At 61.4% G+C, this 26,770-nt stretch overlaps 1 protein-coding gene across 8 annotated transcripts; it reads left to right on the top strand.

Moving 5' to 3' along the window:
* Positions 1–11: 11 nt before the first annotated feature.
* MED16 (mediator complex subunit 16) lies at positions 12–24,939 on the top strand. 8 transcript variants are annotated; one of them, XR_008497427.2, is made up of 16 exons: positions 28–166; positions 2,262–2,448; positions 3,159–3,266; positions 3,600–3,769; positions 6,941–7,372; positions 8,135–8,240; positions 11,027–11,182; positions 12,376–12,587; positions 13,248–13,454; positions 14,966–15,176; positions 16,856–16,989; positions 17,667–17,862; positions 18,394–18,610; positions 21,283–21,366; positions 21,810–22,328; positions 24,284–24,939. XR_008497427.2 is itself a non-coding variant. In XM_063658281.1 (16 exons), exons 1-16 carry the CDS (start codon positions 134–136, stop codon positions 22,212–22,214), a joined length of 2,700 nt encoding a protein of 899 aa, XP_063514351.1. In that variant the 5' UTR covers positions 28–133; the 3' UTR covers positions 22,215–22,353. The 8 variants fall into 8 exon arrangements, 6 of the variants coding, with proteins under 6 accessions (XP_054329526.1, XP_054329525.1, XP_054329529.1 ...); XR_008497429.2 differs by lacking the exon at positions 24,284–24,939 and adding an exon at positions 23,110–23,445 and having other exon boundaries at positions 17,670–17,862; XM_063658281.1 differs by lacking the exon at positions 24,284–24,939 and having other exon boundaries at positions 17,670–17,862; positions 21,810–21,893; positions 22,049–22,353.
* Positions 24,940–26,770: the final 1,831 nt, after the last annotated feature.

Here is a 26,770-nt window from a genome sequence, read left to right as displayed (position 1 = left end):
AAGCGGGGCGGAGCCTGAGCCGCACCGCCCTCCCAGAAGTCTTTGGGAGGCGGCCGCACGCCTCAGGCGACTGGTTGTTATCGGGGAAGATGGCGGCGCCGGAGCCGAGGCGCTAGGGAAGATCGCACCGCTGATGCCCGCTGGGCTTGGCGCACGGGCCGACCAGGTGAGCGCGGGGCTTCGGGGGCCCGGCGAGGGCGGACGGACCCCTGACTGTGTCCATGGACCCGAGGGAAAGCGGCGCAGCCGTGGCGGGGCCTGCGGGGTCAGGGGGCGTGGCCGGGAGCAAAGGCTGCTGGGTAGGCGGCCTAGAGCGCGGGGCTCGGGGCTCCGGGTTTGCGGCGGAAACTCGGGGGAGGCCTGAGGCCCGCGGGGCTGGGTTCGGGGCGGGGCCTAAGGAGAGTTTGGGGCGGAGCTGAATGCGCTTGGTGGGACAGGGGGCGGGGCCTGGAGTGGTTTTGGGGTCGCCGGGGTGGAGCCTGGGGACTGAGGGGCTGTAGAGGCAGGGCCTGGAGACTGCGGGGTTATCGGTGCGGGGCCCGGAGAGGGAATAGGGTCCCTAGGGTGGAGACTGGGGACTGCGGAGCTATAGGGGTCTGGAGAGGGTAGCGGGGGGTCCCTCGGCTGGACCCTGGAGATTAGGGGTTATAGGGGCGGGGCCTGGAGAGGCTATGGGGTCCCTGGGATGAAGCCTCGTGTTTGGGGGCAATAGGGGAAGGGCCTGGAGAGTACATGGGGTCCCCGGGGTGGAGTCTTGGGACTGGGGAGTTTTAGGGGTTGGGCCTGGAGAGCTAAGGGCGTTGGAGGCTGGACGTGGAGAGTACATGGGACCCCTACGGTGAAGCCTGAGAATTTAGGGTGAGGCCGTGGGCTCAAGGGGTGAAATGAAGTGTGGGAAGCAAAGGGGGTCAGGGGCGGGGCTGAAAGACTTTTAGAGGCTTGTGGCGGAGCCTTGGGGGTCTGGAGCAGGCCCTGAAGAAGTAGGGAGCCGGGGTGAGGGTTTGAGGAGAACCGGGTTCGGGGTGATTCTAGGCTCGCTGGGCTTTTGCCTCTGTGAAGCGAAACAGCCCGTCCAGATGCCAAGCGCTTAGAAAGCCTCGAGGAGGTGCTCCCTCTGTTCCCTGTGACACTCAGCCCCCACCTCGGCCACAGGTGTTCCCCGTCACACTCAACCCCGTCTCGGCCACAGGTGTTCCCTGTCACTCAGCCCCGCCTAGGCCACAGGTGTTCCCTGTCACTCAGCCCCGCCTAGGCCACAGGTGTTCCCTGTCACACTCAGCCCCAGCACGCCTGCCCCGCCTCGGCCACAGGTGTTCCCCGTCACACTCAGCCCCGCCTCAGCCACAGGTGTTCCCCGTCACACTCAGCCCCGCCTCAGCCACAGGTGTTCCCTGTCACACTCAGCCCCAGCACGCCTGCCCCGCCTCGGCCACAGGTGTTCCCTGTCACTCAGCCCCGCCTAGGCCACAGGTGTTCCCTGTCACACTCAGCCCCAGCACGCCTGCCCCGCCTCGGCCACAGGTGTTCCCCGTCACACTCAGCCCCAGCACGCCTGCCCCGCCTCGGCCACAGGTGTTCCCCGTCACACTCAGCCCCGCCTCGGCCACAGGTGTTCCCCGTCACGCTCAGCCCTCGCCTCGGCCACAGGTGTTCCCCGTCACACTCAGCCCTCGCCTCGGCCACAGGTGTTCCCCGTCACACTCAGCCCTCGCCTCGGCCACAGGGAGCCACCCCACCGCTTGCCTGTCTGCGGGCTCTTCCTTCGGGAGAGACCCAGCGTCCGTTTGTTGCCCCCATCATCACTCACCTGGGCCAGCGCAGACACTCCGCCGCGTCTCCTGGCTGTGTCCTAGGCCCCCATGGTCTGTTCCCTAGACAGCCAGAGGGGTCCTGGTGAAACCCAAATAGGTCCCAGCCCTCCCGGGCTCCCACCTTGCTAAGAGTAGAAGCCCACAGACCCAGGTCTGGCCCTGACCTCTCCATGTTCCCCCTCGGCCCCAGCCTCTGTCTGACCTCCGGGCCTTTGCATCCACTGTTCCCTCCACCTCGGGCCTCCATTGTTTTCCCACTTATGGCCTGGCACTCCACATGCCCTGGGTGCTCAGCCAACATAGACGTCCCACCACACTTCCCTCCCGCAGGAGCTGGCAACTGCCCTCATGTGTGACTCACAGACATCCCACCACACCTCCGTCCCGCAGGAGCTGGCGACTGCCCTCATGTGTGACTCATAGACATCCCACCACACCTCCGTCCCGCAGGAGCTGGCGACTGCCCTCATGTGTGACTTGCGGCGGCCAGCGGCAGGTGGGATGATGGACTTGGCCTACGTCTGTGAGTGGGAGAAATGGTCCAAGAGCACCCACTGCCCATCGGTGCCCCTGGCCTGTGCCTGGTCCTGCCGAAATCTCATCGCCTTCACCATGGACCTGCGCAGTGATGACCAGGGTGCGTCCCCCCTCCCACCTGCTTCCCCTCCCGGCCGCACGGTGCCCCGCCCTGTTCCCCAGGTGCCCGGCACACTGCCTTGCGGGGACTCGGTCTCTCAGGCCAGCTTTCACTCACCCCGGCCCTCGTCTCTAACTTGTGTGAGAGCCTCAGCCTCCTGGGGGTACAGAGGGTGGATTCAGTGCCCCCCAAACCTGGTGCTGGGAGACATGAGATCACCCCGTGTGCGGGATCGAATCGGGCTGGGGCAGTGGTTGACGGAGGCTTGTTGGAGATAGGTGCCCCAGTTTTCCAGACGGTGTGTGTCACTGTTTGGTTTTTGAAAGGTGCGTGGTGGCTGTGCCTGTCTTCTCTCCATTGTTCGAGTAATAGGCACTCATAATACGTGGTCACTAGAGAAAATTAGAAAACTACAGAAAATTGGAATCCAATCGGGGTGAAAAAAACCCACCTATTACCTGCTGTGGAGAGGCTCCCACTGTTCACGTTTTGGAGTCATTTTCTTCTAATCTGGTTTTAAAGACACGGTTGTGGCGCCTCACGGGCCTGCTCTGTTCCTGCGGGGAGACAACCTGTTCCCTGAGCTGTCGACTCGGCTGACAGCAGCTCTGTGACCTCCCTGGGGTGGGACACGCACTGGCTTCCCTGGAGCCTGCCTGGGGTCATCGTCATCGCCGCCAGGCTGTGCTGACCATGCCCCGTCCCCACAGACCTGACCCGCAGGATCCACATTCTGGACACAGAGCACCCCTGGGACCTGCACTCCATCCCCTCAGAGCACCGCGAGGCCATCACCTGCCTGGAGTGGGACCAGTCAGGTGAGGCGCCGGTCCCACGTGGCCGAGGGTGGCGACCCCGGATCCCGGAGCAGGGGTGCCCTGTGTTTCTCTGGTCAGTCTGGAGTCCGGCGCTGGATCTGGAGCCCCTGGTCTGCAGCTTTGTACCTGCTGCTCTTACCATAGTGGCCTGAATCGTTCTTGTTCAGGGTGTCTCAAGGTGTCTCTGGAGTGCGCCTTGTGCCACCTGCTGCTGTGCCCTACCTGGGCCGAGACCTCTCCACTGGGCTGGCTTCCCCCAGGCGCTGTGCCGTCCTGCAGTGCAGTGCTCTGCCCATCCCTGGAAGGTTCGCAACGATAACTTCTTGCCCTCAGGCTCCCGGCTCCTGTCAGCAGATGCTGATGGGCAGATCAAGTGCTGGAGCATGGCGGACCACCTGGCTAACAGCTGGGAGAGCTCGGTGGGCAGCCTAGTGGAAGGGGACCCCATTGTGGCCCTGTCCTGGCTACACAACGGTGTGAAGCTGGCCCTGCACGTGGAGAAGGTGAGTGTCCTCCCCGAGTGAGTGGGTGAGGCAGATGAAATGTCACCCTACCCGGCCACCCGCCAGCCTCTCTCCTCCTCTCCATCACCAGCATCCCCTGGTTTTTGGACCTTGCACTTGGCTCCCACCTGCAGTCCGGCTGTCTTTAGCACCTGCGTGTTCAGTGGCCCCTCATTTAACTGAGGGTGGCCGTTCTCAGTGAGTTATCTCTTTCACTGGATGCTACTGTCCTTAGCTAGCTGCTTGTATAACTGGTGGCTGCTGTCTTCTGAATGCAGCCCATCCTCTGATTTAGTAACATCCTAGAGCCCCTCTCTGTGCTACCTGTGATTCAGCCCCACAGTTAAGAGTAGACGTGGCCAGGGTTGGTGGGGGACACCTGGGTTCAGGCTCTGACTCCACACGTCTGTGTGTCAGTTTCCTCACTGACGGCGGGATCTCGGTGATGTTCCTGGCAAAGGCCCCACAGCCACCCCAGCTTCGTGCCTCTGTGCGTCTGCTTGCGCTGGGGCTCTTCCAGGAACTAGGAGGCCCTCCTGGAGGGATGCAGTGGACAAGATCTTTTTCTCGACCCTTCCTGAGTCTCTCCCCAGGGACTGCCATTGTCGGCGCGTGGCCACAGTGCACGCAGCACCGGCTTCGTGCCACGGGGGCCCTCCGGGGGGTACTCCCCACCCTGCGGTCCCTGTTTGTCTGTGTTTCCTGGTTTTGGTAACAGTTTAGTCGGGAGGGAGTTCACAGACCTTAGAACTCACCCACTGAGAGTGCGCAGCCCAGACAGTCCAGAGGTTTCGTATACACTCGCCATGTTGTGCGGCCACCACCATAGCTAACCTCAGACCTTTATCTTTTTTTTTTTTTTTGAGACAGAGTCTCGCTCTATCCCCCAGGCTGGAGTGCAGTGGTGCGATCTCGGCTCACAGCAACCTCTGCCTCCTGGGTTCAAGTGATTCTCCTGCCTCAGCTTCCTGAGTAGCTGGGATTACAGGCACCCACCACCATGCCTGGCTAATTTTTGTAATTTTTTAGTAGAGACAGGGTTTCATCACATTGGCCAGGCTGGTCTCGAACTTCTGACCTCAGGTGATCCGTCTGCCTCAGCCTCTCAAAGTGCTGGGATTAGAGGTGTGAGCCGACGAGCCCGGCCAGACCTTTATCTTTTTTGTTTGTTTTTTGAGACAGGGTCTTGCTCTGTTGCCTAGGCTGGAGTGCAGTGGCGCAGTCTCGGCTCACTGCAGTCTCTCCCTCCCGGGCTCAAGCGATTCTCCTGCCTCAGCCTCCTGAGTAGCTGGGATTACAGGCGCCTGCCCCCACGCCCGGCTGCTTTTTTGTATTTTTAGTAAGGACCGGGTTTCTCCATGTTGGTCAGGGTGGTCTTGAACTCCTGACCTCAGGTGATCTGCCTGCCTTGGTCTCCCAAAGTGCTGAGATGACAGGCGTGAGTCACTGCGCCCAGCTTCAGTCCATTCTCATCACCCCAAAAGGAAACCCAGTCCCCATCCTGCGTCACCCTGATCCATCCCCCACCCTAGCCCCCGGGACCCAGTTGTCTCTGTGGATGGGCCTGTCCCGGACATTTCATAGAAACAGGATCACACACTGCGTAGCCTTCTGTGTCTGGCGTCTCTTACTGAGCGTAATGTCCTCAAGGTGCATCCCCGCTGTGGCCAGAGTCAGAGCCTCGCTTTTTAAAATAACCAAATACATTTTTTTTGAGACAGAGTCTTGTTCTGTCACCCAGGCTAGAGTGCAGTGGTACGATCTCGGCTCACTGCAACCTCCACCTCCCGGGTTCAAGTGATTCTCCTGCCTCAGCCTCCCGAGTAGCTGGGATTACAGGCACGTACCACCGCGCCCGGCTAATTTTTGTATTTTTAGTGGAGACGGGGTTTCACTATCTTGGCCAGGCTGGTCTCGAACTCCTGACCTTGTGATCCACCCGCCTCGGCCTCCCAAAGTGCTGAGATTACAGGCGTGAGCCACCGCGCCCGGCCAAATTTTTGTTTTTTAATTGTATTAATAAAAGGCACATGTGCTCCTTTAACTCTCAGACATGCCAGCCTACGACCCGCACAGACGTGTGGTGTGGACACCAGAAGAGTCATCGCCATGGCAACCCCTCAGCACCAGGCCTGGCTTGCTGCCTGGACTTCTGGACCTGCTTCTTGCTATAAGAAGTGTTTTTTTAACTTGTAACTTAGAATGGAGCCGTATGATACGTATGATACATTTTTCTCTTATTCGCATTTTTTCACAACATAGAGACATTTGTCTTGTTTTTGTTTTGTTTTTTGTTTTTGAGACAAAGTTTTGCTCTTGTTGCCCAGGCCAGAGTGCAATGGTGCAATCTCGGCTCACCGCAATCCCCACCTCCTGGATTCAAGCAATTCTCCTGCCTGAGCCTCCTGAGTAGCTGGGATTATAGGCACCCGCCACCATGCCCGGCTAATTTTTTTGTATTTTTTATTAGCAACAGGCTTTTACTATGTTGGCCAGGCTGGTCTTGAACTCCTGACCTCAGGGGATCCACCTGCCTCAGCCCCCCAAAGTGCTGGAATTATAGGCGTGAGCTACCACGCGCAGCCAAGACCCCATCTTTTAAAAGACTCATGTTGAAAGAAGGGTGGATGTTTCTGTATGTAAATAATGACTTGACAAATTTGATTTGAAATCAAATAGTGCCCGCAGCAGCCGCTGGTGCTTACACAGCACTTCCTGAGTGGTACAGCTCAGGTCTGCACGGTGTAGCCCAGGGCCTGAAGGCCCCTGCCTGGGTTTGTGAGTGGGGCTCATTGGCACCAGCTGCCCGGCTGCCTGTGTGCCGCACGGCAGAGCTAGAGCCAAGTCATTGCAACAGGGACCACCTGCCTCCCAGAACTGAGCATGCTGGTGTCTGTCCCTTTACAGAAAGAGGTGACTCCTGTTGCACACACATTTAATCCTCCCCACTGTCCTCCAAAGCAAAGGTGCCATTCCTTCCACCTTACAGATGAGAAGACGGAGGGTCAGAGGGGACCACATCCCACACGGCTCAGGTGGCCGAGTCAGGATCTGAACCCAGGTGCACACTATCCTGGCTTCTGCGTGGTTCTTCTGAGTGTTTCTGGGGGTCACAGGGGGCAGCCCCCGTGAGCCTGAGCGGCCCCTCCTCCCTCCCTCCCTTCTCCACAGTCGGGCGCCTCCAGCTTCGGGGAGAAGTTCTCCCGAGTCAAGTTCTCACCGTCGCTCACGCTGTTCGGCGGCAAGCCCATGGAGGGCTGGATCGCAGTGACGGTCAGCGGCCTGGTCACTGTGTCCCTGCTGAAGCCCAGTGGGCAGGTGCTGACATCCACCGAGAGCCTGTGCCGGCTGCGCGGCCGCGTGGCCCTGGCCGACATCGCCTTCACGGGCGGCGGCAACATCGTGGTGGCCACGGCGGATGGCAGCAGCGCGTCGCCCGTGCAGTTCTACAAGGTGTGCGTGAGCGTGGTGAGCGAGAAGTGCCGTATCGACACAGAGATCCTGCCCTCCCTGTTCATGCGCTGCACCACCGACCTCAACCGCAAGGACAAGTTCCCCGCCATCACTCACCTCAAGTTCCTGGCCCGGGACATGTCGGAGCAGGTGAACGGGTGTGGGCCGTCACGTGGGCTGGCAGGCTTGGAACGAAGCGCTGCTTCTCAGGGTCCTGGGGGTGGAGACCCACGCGGGCCTCCACGGGCTAAACCGTGGTGTGGGCAGGGCCGGTCCCTCTTGGGGGCTCCAGGGGAGAACCCATTTTCTGCCTTTCCCAGCATCTGGAGGTGCCCAATCCCTCGGCTCGGGGCCCCTTCCTCCCGCTTCATAGCCCCAGCGCAGCCTCTTCCTGTCTCTCTGAATCTCAGCCTCCCACATCCTCCCCTGAGGACCCTGTGAGGACACTGGGGCCCCCGGACCCCCCTCAACATGCTCTCCCGCCTCAGTGTCCTGAACCGAATCCCATCCGCAGGTCCCTTCTGTGTGAGAGGCAGCCCAGCCAGAGGTCCTAGGGCTGAGGATGGGATGTTCTGGGGGCCACTGTTGAGCCGACCACACCAGGTCGCCTGGATTCTCGTTGTAATTAGGAATCAGTAACGTCCCAAACTCCTCGAAGCCCCTGATTTGGTTCCCTCTGTCCCTTTGCTCTCCCTATGGGAGGGCGCCATCCGGGGACGTTTGCGTTCCTGGGAGTGGACGTTGGGCTCTGGGGACAGGCAGGCCTGGGCTGGAATCCAGGAGGGCCTGAGGGGCAGGCGTGGCCGAGGAGACAGGCCCAGCAGTGCAGCCCCAGGGTCCCAAGGCTCAGGCTCCGGTCGCGTGGCCAGCACAGCAGTGCCGGGTCTGCCCTCACCCCCACCTCCCCCGCAGGTGCTTTTGTGCGCGTCCAGCCAGACCAGCAGCATCGTGGAGTGCTGGTCCCTGCGCAAGGAGGGGCTCCCTGTGAACAACATCTTCCAGCAGATCTCCCCCGTGGGTGAGTCTCCCGCCGGCTGTGGAGGCCCTGGACCTGCCCTCAGGGGCAGCTGGTTTTTATTTTGGAGGCGGGTCTTGCTGTGTCATCCAGGGTGGTCCTGAACCCCAGCCCTAAGCGATCCTCTCTCCTCGACCTCCAGTAGTGCTAGGATCTCGGGTGTGACCCTGCGCCTGCCAGCATTCTGAGTGTGTTAGGTGTGTAGACTCCTCCATCCTTCCACACCCGCCGCGGCGGCTACCACCGTCCTGTGCGGGGCTGAGGCTGAGAGGTGTCGTTGTTCACCTGAGGCCACCCAGCAGGGACACCGTGAGGGGCTGCAGGCGTGTGGGCGGCTGCGGAGCGTGGGTTTGTGGGTGGGGCCGTCGGGCAGCAGGGGACAGGCCAGACCGGATGGGGGCAGTGCACGGAATTCTCTAGAACCTGGTTCAGGGAGAGGAAGCCAAGGTTCAGCAGGTCAGCTGAGGCTGCTGAGAACATGCCCCCCACACCACCCCCACCCTAGCAGCCTCTTCTGGGGCCCCATTCCCATCTCTGTCTGCCTGATGGGCCCCCCACACCCATGGAGTCAAGCCCGTCACCCCCACCTCTGGCACAAAATCCTGGGGCTGGAGCGAAGCAGGGACGCCTGCCCGCCTGCCATGACCGGGGGCCAGAACAGCTGCTTGGTTTTCAGAGCCTCGGAAGCTGCGGGCCTGGTTTCCAGGCTGGCCTCCGCCCTGGAGAAGGGAGATGTTTTCCCAGCAGATGAGAGCACAGGCATTTGCCGATTAGCACTAATGGACCTGGAGTGGCCGGACGTGTGGGCAGGCGGGGCAGGCGCTCCTCAGAAGCCACTAATGAGCACGTGTCAAGAGGCCCGGAGGGCTCCTGGGCCCGCAGGTGGTTACGTCAACTGCCCATTGTGGCTGCGGAGGCAGTAAAGGTGAAGAGGGCCGCTGCCGTTCCTTCCCTCGGGGTTCGTAGTGAATCACCAGGCAGTTTGGGCTGTGCTGGCTCCTACGGCAGCACCTTGCGCCACCCCGTGTGGCAGGCAGGGCTGCACGGACCCGCAGCTTCACTGCCCGGTACCCCCGCCGGGCACGTCTGTGTCCACCGTCCGCCCACAGCCAAGCCACTGGGCAGTCCTGGGCTCCGACGCCCCTCCTCGTCTCCTGCAGCCATCCCCACCTGCTGGTCTAGCTCTTACTCGCCCCTGAGAGCCACGTCTCACACGCACGCCACAGCCTTTCTCAGGTCTCACATCCCCGGCAGCTGGAGGTCACTGGGACACGGTCCCCGCCGCACCCATCTCTCCCCCCACCGCCCCACGTGCCCACCATGCCCAGCTCTTCACCCACTGCCCCACTTAGCAGCTCAGCCTCTCCCTGCCTCGAGTCCCCCGTCATTTAGGAATGCTGACCGCAGCCGTCGGTTGGATGGAGGAGGGGATGTAAATCGGGCTGTGAGGGCACCCTGGTCACTAGCTGGGGGTGTGGTTGTCACGGCAGCTGCTCCGCCCAGCGCTGGGGCGCTGAGTTTCCTGTCTTCCGCGAGGGCCAGCCACCCCTGACCACTGTGTGCCCTCCGGGCGTCTCAGCCACTCTCTGGGCCTCAGTTTCCCCCCGGGGAATGCTGCTCACAGGACCCCTGTACAGGTTTGCAGAAGGTCAAAGGCTCTGTGGCCGTGATGGCCCGTCCAGGGCGGAGACCTCATGATGCGGGTGGCACAGAGCAGCTGCGTTGTAGTCAGCTTCAGCCGAGTAACAAGCCAGCCCCAAACTGAGCGGCTCAGGCCAGCAGTCCTGCACTGTTTCTGTGTCTGTGACTGCCTCAGCTGCGCTCTCCTGGTTCCCGTGTGTCTGCGGTTAGTAGCCGAGGTGGTGTGGCCTGTCCGCTGGCCGCACATGCTCCAGCAGGCCGGCTCTGGCTGCCCTCCGTGTCCCACATACAGCAAGAACAGGACCCCCGACACATGCTCTCTGGGCCTCTGTTTTTTGTTTTTTGCTTTTGAGCTAGGCTCTTGCTGTGTTGCCCAGGCTGGAGTGCAGTGGCGTGATCTTGGCTCACTGCAGCCTCATTTTCCTGGGCTCGAGCAATCCTCCTACCTCAGCCTCCTAAGTAGCTGGGACTACAGGCGTGTGCCACCACACCCAGTTAATGTTTACTGTGTTTTTTGTAGAGAATGGGGTCTTGCTGTGTTGTCCAGGCTGGTCTTGAACTCCTGGGCTCAAGCCATCCTCTGGCGTTGTCTTCCCAAAGTCCTGGGATGGCAGGCATGAGCCGCTGTGCCCGGCCATGTCACATTTGCTAACACTTGGCCCGAGATTCCCAGAAGTCTCTGCTCTGTTGGGAGGAGCTGCATCTTCACGCAGGGGCTGCCAGGCAGCAGATCTGTGGCTGCAGCTGTCCCTCATGGCTTTATTGGAATTGTAGATGAGGAGGGGTGGGAATCCCGGCTCAGCTGGCTAAGGCCGAGTGAGTGTTAGGGTTTGCATGGGTGAAGGTCTGAGGTGGCGCCGTCTCCCCACTGTCTGTCCCATCAAGGGGGTGAGATGGTGCCGGCCCACAGGTTTCCATGAAATCCCAGGGCCCACGTTGGGTCACGTGCCCATCCTGGAACCAATGAGTGGCCGAGGCACGGAGCACTCAGATTGGCCGGGCCTGGTCTTCGGGCATGGGAGCAGGGCGGCGTGACACCTGGGAAGGGTCCTGGGTGGGTTGCACACCAGGCCGTGCTGGGCTCCTGCAGCTGTCTCAGCTTGTCTTTACTCTATTCCCTTCCTGTTTTCCTGTCCCTGATTTTTCAGTTGGCGACAAACAGCCCACGATTCTCAAATGGCGGATCCTGTCGGCCACCAATGATCTGGACCGTGTGTCGGCCGTGGCGCTGCCCAAGCTGCCCATCTCGCTCACCAACACCGACCTCAAGGTGGCCAGCGACACACAGTTCTACCCTGGCCTCGGTACGGTGGAGCCAGCGGCAGCCACGTGGGGCCCCAGTTCACACCAGGGGAGGCGGGCCCTGAGCACAGGCCGCGTGGGGCCTCAGTTCACACCAGGGGAGGCGGGCCCTGAGCACAGGCCGCGTGGGGCCCCAGTTCACACCAGGGGAGGCGGGCCCTGAGCACAGGCCGCGTGGGGCCCCAGTTCACACCAGGGGAGGCGGGCCCTGAGCACAGGCCGCGTGGGGCCTCGGTTCACACCAGGGGAGGCGGGCCCTGAGCACAGGCCGCGTGGGGCCTCAGTTCACACCAGGGGAGGCGGGCCCTGAGCACAGGCCGCGTGGGGCCTCAGTTCACACCAGGGGAGGTGGGCCCTGAGCACAGGGCATGGGGTTGTGGGAGCTCAGCCTCCTGGGTTCCGATGGGTTCCCAATTAGGAGGCAGATCTCATCTTTCAGGATCTGTGAGGCTGGCAGACAGATCCAGTGCTCTTTAATATGTAAAGAGTCATTGCAAATCAACAAGGGAGCATGGGGAACTTGGGGGCGGAACTCCTTTCTGGGTAGGCGGCATCTGTCCTCTCTGCGCTGCAGCAGCCATAATGTGGGTCCTGAGCTCAAACCGTGGCATCCGTGCCCCTGAGTGAGTCTGCACACTCTTCAGTGCTTACCCTGTTTGCTCAGCTGTAAAGTGGGGACAAGTCTGCCCTAGCTCAGGCTCTTCCTTCCCCCAGCTCCCGTTCTTCCCTGGTTCCCTGGAAAGAGCGTTTATCAAAACCCGCTCGGGGCTCAGGGCTGTTCCTCGGAGCCTGCAGAGAGGTTGAGGGGATGCAGTTCCCTGCTCCAAACCCTTGGTTTATGCTCCATTTTCCAGCCTCTCTACTGCAGGGACTCCTTTCATATCCTCTTTTCCATGAGCTTTGGGCTCTGGACCCCACCTCCCCCCGGCCTTCGTCATGTCAGCCAGGACATGGCCCCAGCTGGGAGGGGCTGAGAGCAGTGTGGCCAAGGCTGCTGGCTCCTGCTCTCCTGGTGCTCAGGGTCTTTGTAACTAAAGAAAGAGCGGCTGGGGGCACGGGCACTGGATGCCAGTTGCGGGGCTGACCCCCTGGATGGGCAGCCTCAGCTCTCCACACCCTGCAGAGCAGGAGGCCCCTCCCGCTGTGGGCATGTTCTGGGCCCTGCCCATGTCTGAGCAGTGCCTGTGCCCCACAGGGCTGGCCTTGGCCTTCCACGACGGCAGTGTCCACATCGTGCACCGGCTCTCACTGCAGACCATGGCCGTCTTCTACAGCTCCGCGGCCCCAAGGCCTGTGGATGAGCCGGCCATCAAGCGCCCCCGCACCGCAGGCCCCGCCGTGCACTTTAAGGCCATGCAGCTCTCCTGGACCTCACTGGCCCTGGTGGGCATTGACAACCAGAGCAAGGTGAGCTGCCCGGGCACGTGGGGGTGGGGCTGGTGCGGTGCCAGAGGGAGGTGCCCCCCGGGGAAGGGACCACAGGTGCAGGCCCCTCGCCAGCCCCTGCCCACGCTGCCTCGTCTGTGTGATGGGTTCGTCTTGTTGAGCGAGGTCACTGGGGTGGCCCACGGCACATATTAGGAGCTTCATAACTACGAGCTGTTGAGACAGCTGCCTTTCACGGGGTAGACTCCTCGGGTAAAGGAGACGAGTGTAAGCCTGGCTCGGCATCCAGTGCAGTCGGGGCTCAGGGAGGTTTTCATCCCTGTTCCCAGAGGCGTTGTGCATGACCCTGACAGAAAGGTACAGACAGTACAGACACATGCACACACACAGGCCAGCACACGGGCGTGTGCACACACACACAGGATCACACAGGCCTGCACACCCACAGTCATGGGCTGCCTGCTGGCCCACGGGTTGGTCTGAGGCCTCCGGAGTAGGCTCCGTGAAGAACTACCCCTCCCTCATAGCCTGGGACCAGAGCCGCCCTGGAGAGAAGCCGCCCGGCAGGTCCCTTCCCCACCCACAACAACACGTGCCTCAGCCCCAGGGCCCCATGCTCCTCCCGACTAGGGTCGCAGCCCCTTGTCTCACGTGGCTCTCCTTGGGCTCTGTCTCTGGCAGCTGAGCATGCTCCGCCTCTCACCCTCCATGGGCCACCCGCTGGAGGTGGGGCTGGCGCTGCGGCACCTGCTCTTCCTGCTGGAATACTGCATGGTGACCGGCTATGACTGGTGGGACATCCTGCTGCACGTGCAGCCCAACATGGTGCAGAGCCTGGTGGAGAAGCTGCACGAGGAGTACACGCGCCAGACCGCTGCCCTGCAGCAGGTGGGGGCCCGTGGAGGTGGGGGCCGGTGGCAGGTGAGGGCCCCGTGGCAGGTGAGGGCCCCGTGGCAGGTAGGGGCCCGTGGCAGGTGGGGTCCCATGGCAAGTGGTGCTGTCCCTGTGGCAGGCAGGGGCCCTGTGGTCAGTGAGGGGCCAGCAGCAGGGGGGGGGGTCCCTTGGAGGGTAGAGGAGGTCTCTGCAGCAGTTGTAGAGGTCCCCATGGCAGACGTGGGGGTTGTAGTGGCAGCTGGGGGGGTTTCCCTGCGGTAGGTCGGGGGCCCTATGGCAGGTGGAGGGCAAGAGGGGCAGGTAGCCTGCGGCAGGTGAGGCTGCGTGTGGGGTGTGCTCCCAGAGACCCGTCCAGGAAAGCTGCACCTCAGAGAAGCACTTTCTTTCCTTCCTTACCTGGGAAGTTTCCTCTGTAACACGTTAAGCCCCACGGGTAAGGCCTGTTCCCCCCGGATGGCTCCCGTCTCCAGTGTTCCCAGTCTGGAAGTATCTTTTTAAGCCATCCTCTCAGAATGTGATGGGTTCCGGGGTGCACACCCGGTGGCCCTGTGGTGTGAGGCCTCAGCCAACACGGTCAGAAGATGAACACACAGAGGCCCGCCCGTTGGAAGGAGAGGAGGGAGCGGACGCAGAGGCCCGCGTGCCAGAAGGGTCCCTTGCAGTGATGTGGTCATGTGCCTGCAATCCCAGAGTGTCCGTGAAGGACCTCAGATCTAACAAGCTCAGCCGGCAGCTGCACGTGGGACCAGCCCTCTAAACTTCAGTTGTTTTCCTCTGTGTCACCAAGAACCAATACGAAGATAAAATGGGACAAAAATCCCATTCACGGCACAGCCTGCCGAGAAACGCGAGAGACCCAGGCGGGAGCTGCGATGCTAAACCCCAGCGTGGCTGGGATCCGTAGCCAGTGACAGCACTAGTGATGGCGAGACCTTGCCGTCTCCCTCCCTGGGCCCTTGCTGTGTGCCAAGCGTTTCGTTTTTGTTTTTAGTTGTTTCTATTTTTTGTAGAGATGGGGTGTCCTGTGTCGCACAGGCTCCCCAACTCCCAGCCTCCAGGAATCCTCCAACCTCAGCCTCCCAAAATGCTTCAGCTCATTCATTCTTTCTCGCTAGACGAGGGTCTCTCCCCGCAGGCACCGTGGACATCGGGGGCTGGAGCAGCCTCTGGGATGGGGGCGTCCTGTTGAGCAGCCTCCCCAGCCTCCACCCATTTGTTACTTGGCAGGGGCACCCCCAGTGGTGACAACTAAAAATGTCTCCAGACATCACCAGGAGCCCCCACCGGAGGCAGAGCCGCTCCCCGCTAAGAACCCAGCACCTGGTCCTGTGCGCCTGGTCTTCCACACCTATTTTGCCATGTGGTTGCTGAGGTGCAGAGGCAAAGCAGCTTGCCCAGCTGACCGAGCGCCTGGTTTCAGAGTCGAACTGCTCTTCTCCCCAGCTGGAGCCTTGGCGGGCGCCTCTGCTCCGGCCCCTTGGGGTGACCTGGCTTCCTGCCCCCAGGTCCTCTCCACCCGGATCCTGGCCATGAAGGCCTCGCTCTGCAAGCTGTCGCCCTGCACGGTGACCCGCGTGTGCGACTACCACACCAAGCTCTTTCTCATCGCCATCAGCTCCACCCTGAAGTCGCTGCTGCGTCCCCACTTCCTCAACACGCCCGACAAGAGCCCCGGCGACCGGCTGACCGAGATCTGCGCCAAGATCACCGACGTCGGTGGGTCCCGTTCCGCGCCTGGGGCCTCCAGGCTTCTTTCATCTATTTATTTTGTTTTTAAATATTTGTTTACTCTTTTGAGATAGGGTCTTACTCTGTCGCCCAGGCTGGAGTGCAGTGATGCGATCTCAGCTCACTGCAGCCTCCGCCTCTCTGGTTCAAGTGATTCTCCTGCCTCAGCCTCCCAAGTACCTGGGATTACAGGCATGTGCCACCACGCTCGGCTGATTTTTTGTACTTTTAGTAGAGACAGGGTTTCACCATGTTGGCCAGGCTGGTCTCAAACTCCTGACCTCAAATGATCCGCCCGTCTTGGCCTCGTAAAGTGCTGGGATATAGCCTAAAGGCTGGGATTACACCACACCCAGCCTTTTAGAGATAGGGTTTCACTGTGTCATCCAGGTTGCAGCACGGTGGCGCAATCCCAGTTTAGTGCAGCCTCTGCCTTCCAGGCTCAAGCAATCTCGCCTCAGCCTCTGGAGTAGCTGGGATTACAGACATGCGCCACCACACCCGGTTTTTAATTTTTTGTAGCAACAGGGTCTCACTGTGTTGCCCAGGCTGGTCTTGACCTCCTGAGCTCAAGCCATCCTTCCACCTCTCTCTACCCCTGGGGGCTGAGATGCTGCTCCCAGGCCGAGACCCGGCACCCGGGTCCTGTGTAGCAGGTCCACTCCTTCTTCCGTTTTGCCATAAGGGGACTGAGGTAGAGAGACTAAGCAGCTTGCCCAGGCTCACCCAGCACGTGGTGTCCCACTCTCCTCGGCCTCCCAAAGCGCTGGGATTACAGGTGTGAGCCGCTGTGCCTGGCAGGCTGTTTCTTTTAAAAATTAGGGTTGCCGGGCGCGGCGGCTCATGCGTGTAATCCCAGCACTTTGGGAGGCCGAGGCGGGCTGATCACGAGGTCAGGAGATCGAGACCATCCTGGCTAATACGGTGAAACCCCAGCGCTACTAAAAATACAAAAATTAGCCGGGCGTGGTGGCAGGCACCTGTAGTCCCAGCTACTCGGGAGGCTGAGGCAGGAGAATGGCGTGAACCCGGGAGGCAGAGCTTGCAGTGAGCTGAGATCGTGCCACTGCACTCCAGCCTGGGCAACAGAGTGAGACTCCGTCTCAAAAAAAAAAAAAAAAATTTAGGGTTATCGTTTGTCTGGAGTACCCAGTTGACTGTGGGCACGTGGCACTCCTGGTAGCTGGGAGCCATGTGTACAGTCATGGTTATTTCTGTGGGACCACCCTAGTCGTCATCCAAGAAGCATCTGCTGGGTGTGTAACTGGCGCCAGCTGCCGGGCGGGGGTGGCTGCAGCTGCATGGTGTGGACATGCCCCTGTGTTCACAGAGTTTACCTCGGAGCAGGGGGCAGATGTGCATCAGCGGGCCGGGCCTGAGCACTGATGACCCTGGCATGGGGACCTGCCCGCGCCAAGGCCTGCAGGCCGAGGGAAGCTGGTTGGTGCTGAGCACAGCGGCCCCCGGATGGGCAGGCAGTGGGCTCCCAGTTCCTCTCTGTCCGGCAACGCCATCGCTCCCTTCTCGTTCCCGGTGTGGGTGCCCTTGTGTCCCAGTGGGTGCCCACTGGGTGGGCACTCGGTGCAGGTCGAAGGACCGAGGGGTGCAGTTAGGTTACCCCGTGTGTACAAGAGGCCCGAGCTGACCTAACCCACGTCTCCTTGCAGACATTGATAAGGTCATGATCAACCTCAAGACAGAGGAATTTGTGCTGGACATGAATACACTGCAGGCGCTGCAGCAGCTCTTGCAGTGGGTAGGCGACTTCGTGCTGTACCTGCTGGCCAGCCTACCCAACCAGGTGCGCCGCGCTTTCCCCTAAGGCCCCGCCCCTCGCCTGGGCCCCGCCCCTCGCCTGGGCCCCGCCCCTCGCCTGGGCCCCGCCCCTCGCCTGGGCCCCTGCCCCTCGCCTGGGCCCCGCCCCTCGCCTGGGCCCCTGCCCCTGCCCCTGCCCCTGCCCCTGCCTCAAAACCACCTCAGCCCTGCCCCAGCTGTGATTTCTTTCCCCCGGCTTCATCCTGCCCTGTGGACCTGCTTCCCCCGTGCCCATCAGGGACGGTTTGAAGTCCCTCTGCTTTCTGTGGGGCTTTAGGCTGCCAGGGGCCACCCCCGGGGCCTCCCTTCCCTGGTCCTCTTGTCTCCCAGTACAGCCACCAGGGGCATTCAGCTGTAGGAGGGGGTGGCTGCTCCTCCACGTGCAGGTGGGGACGTTGGTCTCAGCCAGAGCCTTCTCTTAGTCTTGTGGACTCTCAGGGATGGGACGACTCTCCAAATGGGGCTGTCCTGGGCCCTGCAGGGCTCTGAGCAGAGTCTTTGGCATCCACCCACTCCGTGCCAGGAGCACCCCAGTCCTGATCACCACAAACGTCCCAGACCCTGTCCATTGCCCCCCGGTTGGGGTTCCACCCCAAGAGACTTCATCCCATCACCATCTGCACCTCCCCCCCCCACCCCAGCCACACCGATGCCTCTTTCCAGCAGGGCTCCCTGCTGAGGCCGGGCCACAGCTTCCTGCGGGACGGCACCTCGCTGGGCATGCTTCGGGAACTGATGGTGGTCATCCGCATCTGGGGCCTTCTGAAGCCCAGCTGCCTGCCCGTGTACACGGCCACCTCGGATACCCAGGACAGCATGTCCCTGCTCTTCCGCCTGCTCACCAAGCTCTGGATCTGCTGTGAGGCCCCCGGCCTGCCGCTCCCCTCTCCCCTCTCCCCTCTCCCCTCTCCCCTCTCCCCTCTCCCCTCTCCCGTCTCTCCACCAAAACACAAGCCCTGCCTGAGCCCCCTGCCAGAACATAAGTCCCTGCAGGTGGCAATGGCTCTGCTTTGATCTCTGCCATTTCTCCAGTTCCCAGCACAGGTCCATGCTCGGTGTGAGTGCTTTTGGGATGGCAGCCACTCCCAGGCACCTGTTTGCTGTCTCTCGTTGTCGGGTTGTGTGTATGTGAGGAGGGTGGGCTGCGTCATTCTTACATCCCGGTGTCTGGAAAAGGCACAGTGCTTCCCACATACTTTTTAAGTGAATGAGGGAGTCTCATGACTGTGGCCAGAGAGGGGGAGAGAACCCCAGGGTCACCCAGCCAGGCATGCAGAGCCAGGGCCCTGACCTGGTGCTCCTGAGCTGGAGGGGCTCCCAGCACGTCCCGGGTGGCCGGGCGGTGCCCCAGGCTCAGGGGTGCTGAGACCTCGGCCACCTCTCTCTGCAGGTCGTGATGAGGGCCCAGCTAGCGAGCCGGACGAGGCGCTGGTGGATGAGTGCTGCCTGCTGCCCAGCCAGCTGCTTATCCCCAGCCTGGACTGGCTGCCCGCCAGTGACGGCCTGGTCAGCCGCCTGCAGCCCAAGCAGCCCCTTCGTCTGCAGTTCGGCCGGGCGCCCACGCTGCCTGGCAGTGCTGCCACCCTGCAGCTCGACGGCCTCGCCAGGTGCGTGTGTCCCTGCATTGGTCCCCAAACACAGGGCTCCTTCCTCTGTGTCCTGCCCCGGGACCCCCGAATCCACACGGCTCCCTCCATGTCCTGCCCGGGACCCCCTGAATCCACACGGCTCCCTCCCTCCATGTCCTGCCCCGGGACCCCCGAATCCACACGGCTCCCTCCATGTCCTGCCCCGGGACCCCCGAATCCACATGGCTCCCTCCATGTCCTTCCCGGGACCCCCTGAATCCACACAGCTCCCTCCCTCCATGTCCTGCCCCAGGACCCCCGAATCCACACGGCTCCCTCCATGTCCTGCCCCAGGACCCCCGAATCCACACGGCTCCTTCCCTCCATGTCCTGCCCGGGACCCTCGAATCCACACGGCTCCCTCCCTTCATGTCCTGCCCCGGGTCCCCCGAATCCACACGGCTCCCTCCCTCCATGTCCTGCCCCGGGACCCCCGAATCCACACGGCTCCCTCCATGTCCTGCCCGGGACCCCCGAATCCACATGGCTCCCTCCCTCCATGTCCTGCCCCGGGACCCCCTGAATCCACCCGGCTCCCTCCCTCCATGTCCTGCCCGGGACCCCCGAATCCACCCGGCTCCCTCCCTCCATGTCCTGCCCCGGGTCCCCCCTGAATCCACCCGGCTCCCTCCATGTCCTGCCCGGGACCCCCGAATCCACATGGCTCCCTCCCTCCATGTCCTGCTCCGGGACCCCCTGAATCCACCCGGCTCCCTCCCTCCATGTCCTGCCCCGGGACCCCCGAATCCACCCGGCTCCCTCCCTCCATGTCCTGCCCGGGACCCCCCGAATCCACACGGCTCCCTCCCTCCATGTCCTGCCCGGGTCCCCCCGAATCCACCCGACTCCCTCCCTCGTGCCCTGCCCCAGGACCCCTGAATCCACACGGCTATGACTGCTGCTTCCTTCCAGGTGCCCCTAACTCCATCCCCTAGTGGTGTCCTCTGCTGTGTCATGAACCATCCCCTACTCGGGCACCTGGTCCTTCCATTCACCCTCTCGCTTTTTTTTTTTTTTTTTTCCTCTCTCCCCGACAGGGTCTCACTCTGTCGCCCAGGCTGGAGTGCAGTAGTACCATCTTGGCTCACTGCAACCTCTGCCTCCTGGGTTCAAATGATTCTCCTACCTCAGCCTTCCGAGTAGCTGGGATTACAGGCATGAGCCACCGCACCCAGGTATTTTTTGTATTTTTGGTATAGACGGGGTTTTGCCATGTTGGCCAGGCTGGTCTTGAACTCCTGACCTCAGGTGATCCACCTGCCTCGCCCTCCCAAAGTGCTGGGATTACAGGCGTGAGCCACCGCGCCGGCCTTGCCTTGGTGTTTACTGATTGTGTGCTGGCCTTGCTATACAGGGCGCCCTGCCCTAGTCTCTGCCCTTAGTCTCTGGCCCCTCTGGATGTCAGGCCTCGCCATAAATCCCTCTGTTGATGGAGGGAGATGCCGTAGCATGGCCCAGGGCCCCACTGAGCACAGACACCTCATCAGGAGGATCTCCCGGGGGTAAGAGGTCACCTTGCAGGGCCCAGGGCTGGCCTTTCTCTGGAACGTGCAGGGTTTGGGCAACCCAAGCCTGCTGAGCTGACCCCGGCCACCCAGCAGCCCTGTGAGGTGGGACCTTGTCACCCCATTTCACGGTGAGGAAACCCAGCCTGGAAAGGGCGGGACCTTGTCACCCCACTCATCTGGGGTCACACGGTCAGGAAGTGGCCGAGTTAGGATTTGAACCGAGGCCTGTCAGACACCCAGCCCGTTTCAGACACATGTTTGACAAGGAGCACATGCAAACCCTCTGAGCCGCTGATCACTCATGGCTGGAATTTTAGAGAAAACAGATGAGCAAAAGGAAGAAAATGAAGTGAGCCTCCAGCAGCCCTGCTCCAGGGAAGGCGCCCCAACTTGGCTCTGGGACCTCCGGGGAAGGCGCCCCGGCTTGGCTCTGGGACCTCCGGGGAAGGCGCCCCGGCTTGGCTCTAGGACCACCAGCATTTTCTTCCTCATGCTCACCGTGGGAGGGGCCTCCTAATGAGTCACGCATGAGGGTTTGGGTTTCAGGAAGACTTGATGGAAAGAGAGGACGGTTATGTCAGAGGCTTATAAACTGAGAAAATTTCAAATATTTAACGAGAGCAGAATAAGCCGGCCCACCCCTACCCAGACCCAGGCCCCCACCCGCCACCGAGGGCAGCTTTTGCCACCAGAATCTTGTCTTTCAGAGGTCCTGGCGCCTCCAGGCCGGGTGTCTGGGCAGAGGTGGTGTGGAAGTCCCCACGTACCCGCTTCTGTCCAGCCTCAAATGGGAGCGTCACAAGTACCTTCTCTACACCTCAGGCTCTCCGGGCACCTGGCGGACCGACCCTCATCCCTTTGTGGGCCCCATCCCCTTTACTGGGTCTCTGAGCCTCAGGCTCCCCGGTCACCTGGGAGACCGACCCTCCTCCTGTGTGGGGGGTCCTGCCCCCTTTACTGGGCCTGTTTCAGATGGTCCCGCACCTCCCACCTCACTGTTCACAGACACCTGGGCCCACCTGGCAGATGGTGTGAGGCCAGCCACCCCCTCCACCCCCGCCTGTGGACAGATGCCCCTGCCGGAACCTGGCCTCATGGTGCCCAGGCCTCCCTCACGCTCTCCTCTCTCCCTTCTCCCGCCAGGGCCCCAGGCCAGCCCAAGATCGACCACCTGCGGAGGCTGCACCTTGGCGCCTGCCCCACAGAGGAATGCAAAGCCTGCACCAGGTGAGGGGCTCCCGGAACCACTGACTCCCAGAGCTGTGCCGCTGGGGATGGCCCAGCTGATTCCAGCCCCCAGCCAGCGCTCCAGACGGTCAAGGGTGGTGGAGGGAGCACGTCCCAGCATGTGGAGCAGTTAACTTGGTGTGGCGGGGCTAGTTCAGGGAGTGGCATTCCTGATGAGAGGAGAAGCACAGGCAGCGGCCCTGTGGCAGGTGGGACGTGGGGAGCAGGCAAGAGGGACGGCGGGCAGAGGCCCTGTGGCAGGTGGGGGACAGGGGGAGGGAGCAGGCAAGAGGGACGGCGGGCAGAGGCCCTGTGGCAAGTGGGGACGGGGGGGCAGGCGTGAGGGACGGCGGGCAGAGGGAGGCCCGCCTGGAAGCAAAAGTGGGGGGCAGAGGGAGGCCCGCCCGGCAGTGGGAGCCCGCTCAGTGCCTGCCTCCCCACAGGTGCGGCTGTGTCACCATGCTCAAGTCGCCCAACAGGACCACGGCGGTGAAGCAGTGGGAGCAGCGCTGGATCAAGAACTGCCTGTGCGGCGGGCTCTGGTGGCGGGTGCCCCTCAGCTACCCCTGAGCCCCCCCTGAGCCCAGCTGCCCCTCAGCTACCCCTGAGCCCGGCTGCTGCGCTGGTTCAACCCTCAGCCGCCCCTGAGCCCGGCTGCTGTGAGAGCCACCACTCGCCCTAGACGCTCCTCGGCGCGGTTAACCTCAGCCCGCGGGCCGGACGCCTGTGTGACCAACAGAGCTGCTGAAGAAGCCCCTGCGTTTGTCCAGCTGAGCCCGCGGTCCACATACCGCCCTCCCAGGACCCCCAGATCCCTGGATCGTGCGCATCCAGAGGACCATCCGTGACGGCCGGGGGTCCAGGCTGACCTTGCGGTGACCCGGCTCGGGCATCTGCCTCGGTTTCCTTGCCTCACCCGCGGAGAGTGCTGAACCTGGACAAGCTGCGGCTGGGAAGAGCAGGTCCAATAAACGCCCTCTGCGCCCAGGCCCGCGTCCCTGCCGTCAGTGTCCCCGACCCCACCCATGACCTCGATGTGGTGCCCAGGAGCCTGTGTCCTCTTGGCCTGTCTTTAAATCATTCAGCATTTATGGGGCACCTAGTGGGTGCCAGGTCCAGGGGTGTCCAAAGTGAGCAGTGGGGACAGGACACAGCAGGCCGGTGGGTAGGATGGGGCGGCCATCGTCAGGGTGGCTTCTGCCCAGGCATCTGCGCCTCAGTGTGTTGTGTCTGCCTATCTATATACTGTCTACGTGTGTCTGCGTGTCTCTGGCATCTGCCTGTCTCAGTGTGGTGTCTGCGTCTCTACTGTCTCTGCGTGCTCTCCTTGTCTCTGTGTGTCTCTGGTATCTGCACTTCTCTGTGTCCAGTCTCTGTCTCTGCGTCTCTGTGTGCTGTTTCTGTGTGTCTGTCTGGCTCTGTCCCTGTTGCGTTTCTCCAGCCGCGCTCTGCTGGAGGCTGCTTAGCCCCTGGGCCAAGTTTCTGCTGTTTCTGCTGCTGTCCCCAGGGGTCCCGCCTTCTGCCTCCAGCAAACGGTTCTTCCAATTAGGCTGCATCCCCGCAGCGGGAAGCCTTCCCAGCACAGTGGCGCCCCTGCTGTGTGCTGATGGATGCCTCCTTTCTGCAGCTCCGGGGAGGGCAGCGAGGGTGGGGTGAGTGCCCAGTGCCGGCTCTCGAGGCGGGAGCTCAAGCACCCCATCACCTGGCCGAGGCACCCCCTCTTTAAGGCCCGCTTGTCCACAGCCGCAGACTCCCCGCTTTAAGGCCCACCTGCCCGTGGCCGCAGACTGCAAGCTCTGCTGGGACACCGAGCCCCGTCTCACCGCCCCCGTGGCCATCCTCTGAGGGTCAGACCCTAGGGCAGCCCCTGGCCCCACTCCTGCGACCTCCTCTCGAGCTCAGGAGTGTGTGGGCCTCCATCTCCCCCAGTCACTGAGCATGTGGGGGGCGCCTAGTGGATGCCAGGGGTGTCCAAAGCGAGTGACAGAACACAGTGGGCCCTGGCGGGTGGTTGGGGGCCCGGGCGCCACGGGGGTGGCTTTTGTCCGGGTGTCTGCGGCGTTTCCATGTGGCTCTGCAGAGACCAGAGTGCAGGAGCGCTGGCGAGGGGAGCGGGCCCGCAGCGGGTGGGTGGGGAGGAGACGGGAGCTCTGGCGAGGGGTGCGGGCCCGCGGCGGGTGGGCGGGGAGGAGACGGGAGCTCTGGCGAGGGGAGCGGGCCCGCGGTGGGTGGGGAGGAGACGGGAGCGCTGGCGATGGGTGCCGGCATGCGGCGGGTGGGCGGGGAGGAGACGGGAGCGCTGGCGGGGATGCCCACGCATTTTGGGACGCAGGCTCGAGGGCAGCTTCAGGAGCCGGGAGATCAGAGTCACCCAGTGCCCGACTCGTGAGTGAAGATGCCTCTAGGTGACCCCAGCTCCCGTGGTTCTGGTGACCCGGCTGAGGCCTGGACGCGTGGAGTGGGGACAGGGCGCCCGCTGGTCCCGTCAGTTCCTGACCACGTGAGCCGGGGTGGGCTTTGCATCACTAGGTTTGGGGGCATCTGCCCCTCAGACTACTGTCACAAGCTGGCTGTCATGAGCTCCTGCCTCACACAGGTACAGTGGGGTGGGTGAGGCAGGCAGGGCATGGGGGTGCTGAGAGGAGGCCTGAGGCCCTGAAGCTCTGCTGTCCCTGCACCCGGCTTCCCAAGGTCCTTGCGCGGTTACCCCAGGGGTCCTCAAAATCTCCCTAAGAGCCAGGGACGTTGGGGCCCCGAGATACAGATGAGGAAACGGAGGCCATATGGCAGCGCGGAGACTGGACCGCGTCTCAACTCAGAGGACTACGTGATGCCCAGATGTTCCTGGCCCGCATCCTCCCCACCACTCCTGCTCCACCGCCTCCTAAACTGTCTCCTCCTCTGGAACCCTCTGTAGCTCCTGCGGACCAAAGGATGCAAAGATGCTCAGGCAGGCCGGACGCAGCAGCTCACGCCCCAGCACCATGGGAGACCCAGGCAGGAGGATCAGTTGAGTCTGGGAGTTCAAGACCAGCCTGGGCAACAGGGCGAGACCTCATCTCTACAAAAATCTTAAAAATTAGCTGGGTGGCCAGGCGCGGTGGCTCATGCCTGTAACTCCAGCACTTTGGGAGGCCGAAGGGGGCGGATCACGTGAGGTTGGGAGTTGGAGACCAGCCTGACCAACATGGAGAAACCCTGTCTCTACTAAAAATACAAAATTAGCCGGGCGTGGTAGCGCATGCCTATAATCCCAGCTACTCGGGAGGCTGAGGCACGAGAATCACTTGAACCTGGGAGGCGGAGGGTGCAGTGAGCCGAGATTGTGCCACTGCACTCCAGGGTGGGCAACAAGAGCGAAACTCCATCTCAAAAAGAAAAAAAAAAGCTGGGCGTAGTGGTTCATGCCTGTGGTCCCAGCTACTTGGGAGGCTGAGGCAGGAGGATCACTTGAGCCCAGGAGATTGAAGCCTCAATAAGCCGTGATGGAACCACTGCACCCGAGCCTGGGGCGACAGAGTGAAACCATGTCTTAAAAAAAAATTTTTAAAAAAATAAAGCAGTTGTTGTTTATTTGAAATTCCTGGGTTTTTTTTTTTAATTTTTGATTTTTTTGAGATGGAGTCTCACTCTGTTGCCCAGGCTGGAATGCGGTGGCGCAATCTCAGCTCACTGCAAGCTCCGTCTCCCGGGTTCACGCCATTCTCCTGCCTCAGCCTCCTGAGTAGCTGGGACTATAGGCACCCGCCATCACGCCTGGCTAATTTTTTGTATTTTTAGTAGAGACGGGGTTTCACCGTGTTAGCCAGGATGGTCTCGATCTCCTGACCTCGTGATCCGCCCACCTCGGCCTCCCAAAGTGCTGGGATTACAGGCGTGAGCCACTGCGCCCTGCCTGAAATTCCTGTTTAACTGGGGGTTAGTGTTCACCAAATTTGGTCACCTCTCCTGCTCCGCCCCAAACTGAATCACCGTGAACTGGCTCCCTGGCGTCATTTCACTCAGGAAATAGCTACTGAATGAATGAATCTGACTGAGTTACCAACAGTTATGTTTCCAGGTGCCCCCTTATTTAAATGTTGTAGGGCTTTAAAAATTACGTGCAGGCCAGGCACAGTGCCTCATGCCTACAATCCCAGAACTTTGGGAGGCCAAGGCAGTTGGATCACCTGAGGTCAGGAGATCGAGACCATCCTGGCCAACATGGTGAAACCCTGTCTCTACAAAAATACAAAAATTAGTCAGGCATGGTGGTGGGCGCCTGTAATCCCAGCCACTCGGGAGGCTGAGGCAGGAGAATCGCTTGGACCCGGGAGGCGAAGGTTGCAGTGAGCCAAGATCACGCCATTGCCCTCCAGCCTGAGCAGCAACAACAGCAACAAGTTAAAGGCAAAGACCAGGCACTGGTTCACACCTGTAATCCCAGCACTTTGAGAGGCTGAGGCAGGAGAATGGCTTGAGCCCAGTTCAAGACCAGCCTGGGCAACATAACCAGACGTCGTCTCTGCATCAAATACAAAAATTAACCAGGTGTGGTGGCTTACACCTGTAGTCCTAGCTACTCAGGAGGCTGAGGTGGGAAGATTACTTGAGCCCAAGAATTCCAGACCAGCCTGGGCAACATAGTAAGGCCCTTGTGTCTACACAAAATAATAATTAAAAACTACATGGCTGGGTGCAGCAGCTCATGCCTGTAATCCCAGCACTTTGGGAGGCCGAGGCAGGCGGATCACGAGGTCAGGAGATCGAGACCATCCTGGCTAACACGGTGAAACCCCGTCTCTACTAAAAATACAAAAAATTAGCCGGGCGTGGTGGTGGGCGCCTGTAGTCCCAGCTGCTCGGGAGGCTGAGGCAGGAGAATGGCGTGAACCCCAGAGGCGGAGCTTGCAGTGAGCTGAGATTGCGCCACTGCACTCCAGCCTGGGCGACAGAGCAAGACTCCGTCTCGGGGGGAAAAAAAAAAAACTACACGAGGCCAGGTGCGGTGGCTCACGCCTGTCATCCCAGAACTTTGGGAGGCCAAGGCGGGCGGGTCACCTGAAGTCAGGCATTCGAGACCAGCCTGGCCAGCATGCTGAAACCCCGTCTCTACTACAAATGCAGAAATTACCCAGGTGTGGTGGTGAGCCCCTGTAATCCCAGCTACTAAGGAGGCTGAGGCAGGAGAATCGCTTGAACCATCAGGCAGAGGTTGCAGTGAGCCGAGATCGCGCCACTGCACTCCAGCCTGGGGGACAGAGCGAGACTCCGTCTCAAAACAACAACAACAAACCCGTGAAATTCACACAGTGAGCTACAACTTCGTGGTTGTCACCAGACGGCTGATTGGGCCCCATTCCATGCAGTGCAGTTTTTACCGAATTCCTAAGAGCAGGGCTGGGGCTTAGATGTGTCTTACTGT

Source organism: Pongo pygmaeus, chromosome 20 (assembly GCF_028885625.2).
Source record: "Pongo pygmaeus isolate AG05252 chromosome 20, NHGRI_mPonPyg2-v2.0_pri, whole genome shotgun sequence".
NCBI lineage: Eukaryota > Metazoa > Chordata > Mammalia > Primates > Hominidae > Pongo > Pongo pygmaeus.
The sequence above is the reverse complement of the archived record's forward strand: the minus strand, read 5'-3'. Positions and strand labels throughout refer to the sequence as shown.

What these genes read in the sequence shown, in the direction of transcription:
- MED16 (XM_063658281.1), top strand. Translation starts at nt 134, where the DNA reads ATGCCCGCTGGGCTTGGCGCACGGGCCGACCAG. An exon ending in ACAGTTCTACCCTGGCCTCG is followed by an intron (nt 11,183 to 12,375) that starts GTACGGTGGAGC and finishes TGTGCCCCACAG; the next exon opens with GGCTGGCCTTGGCCTTCCAC. An exon ending in TGGCCAGCCTACCCAACCAG is followed by an intron (nt 16,990 to 17,669) that starts GTGCGCCGCGCT and finishes TCTTTCCAGCAG; the next exon opens with GGCTCCCTGCTGAGGCCGGG.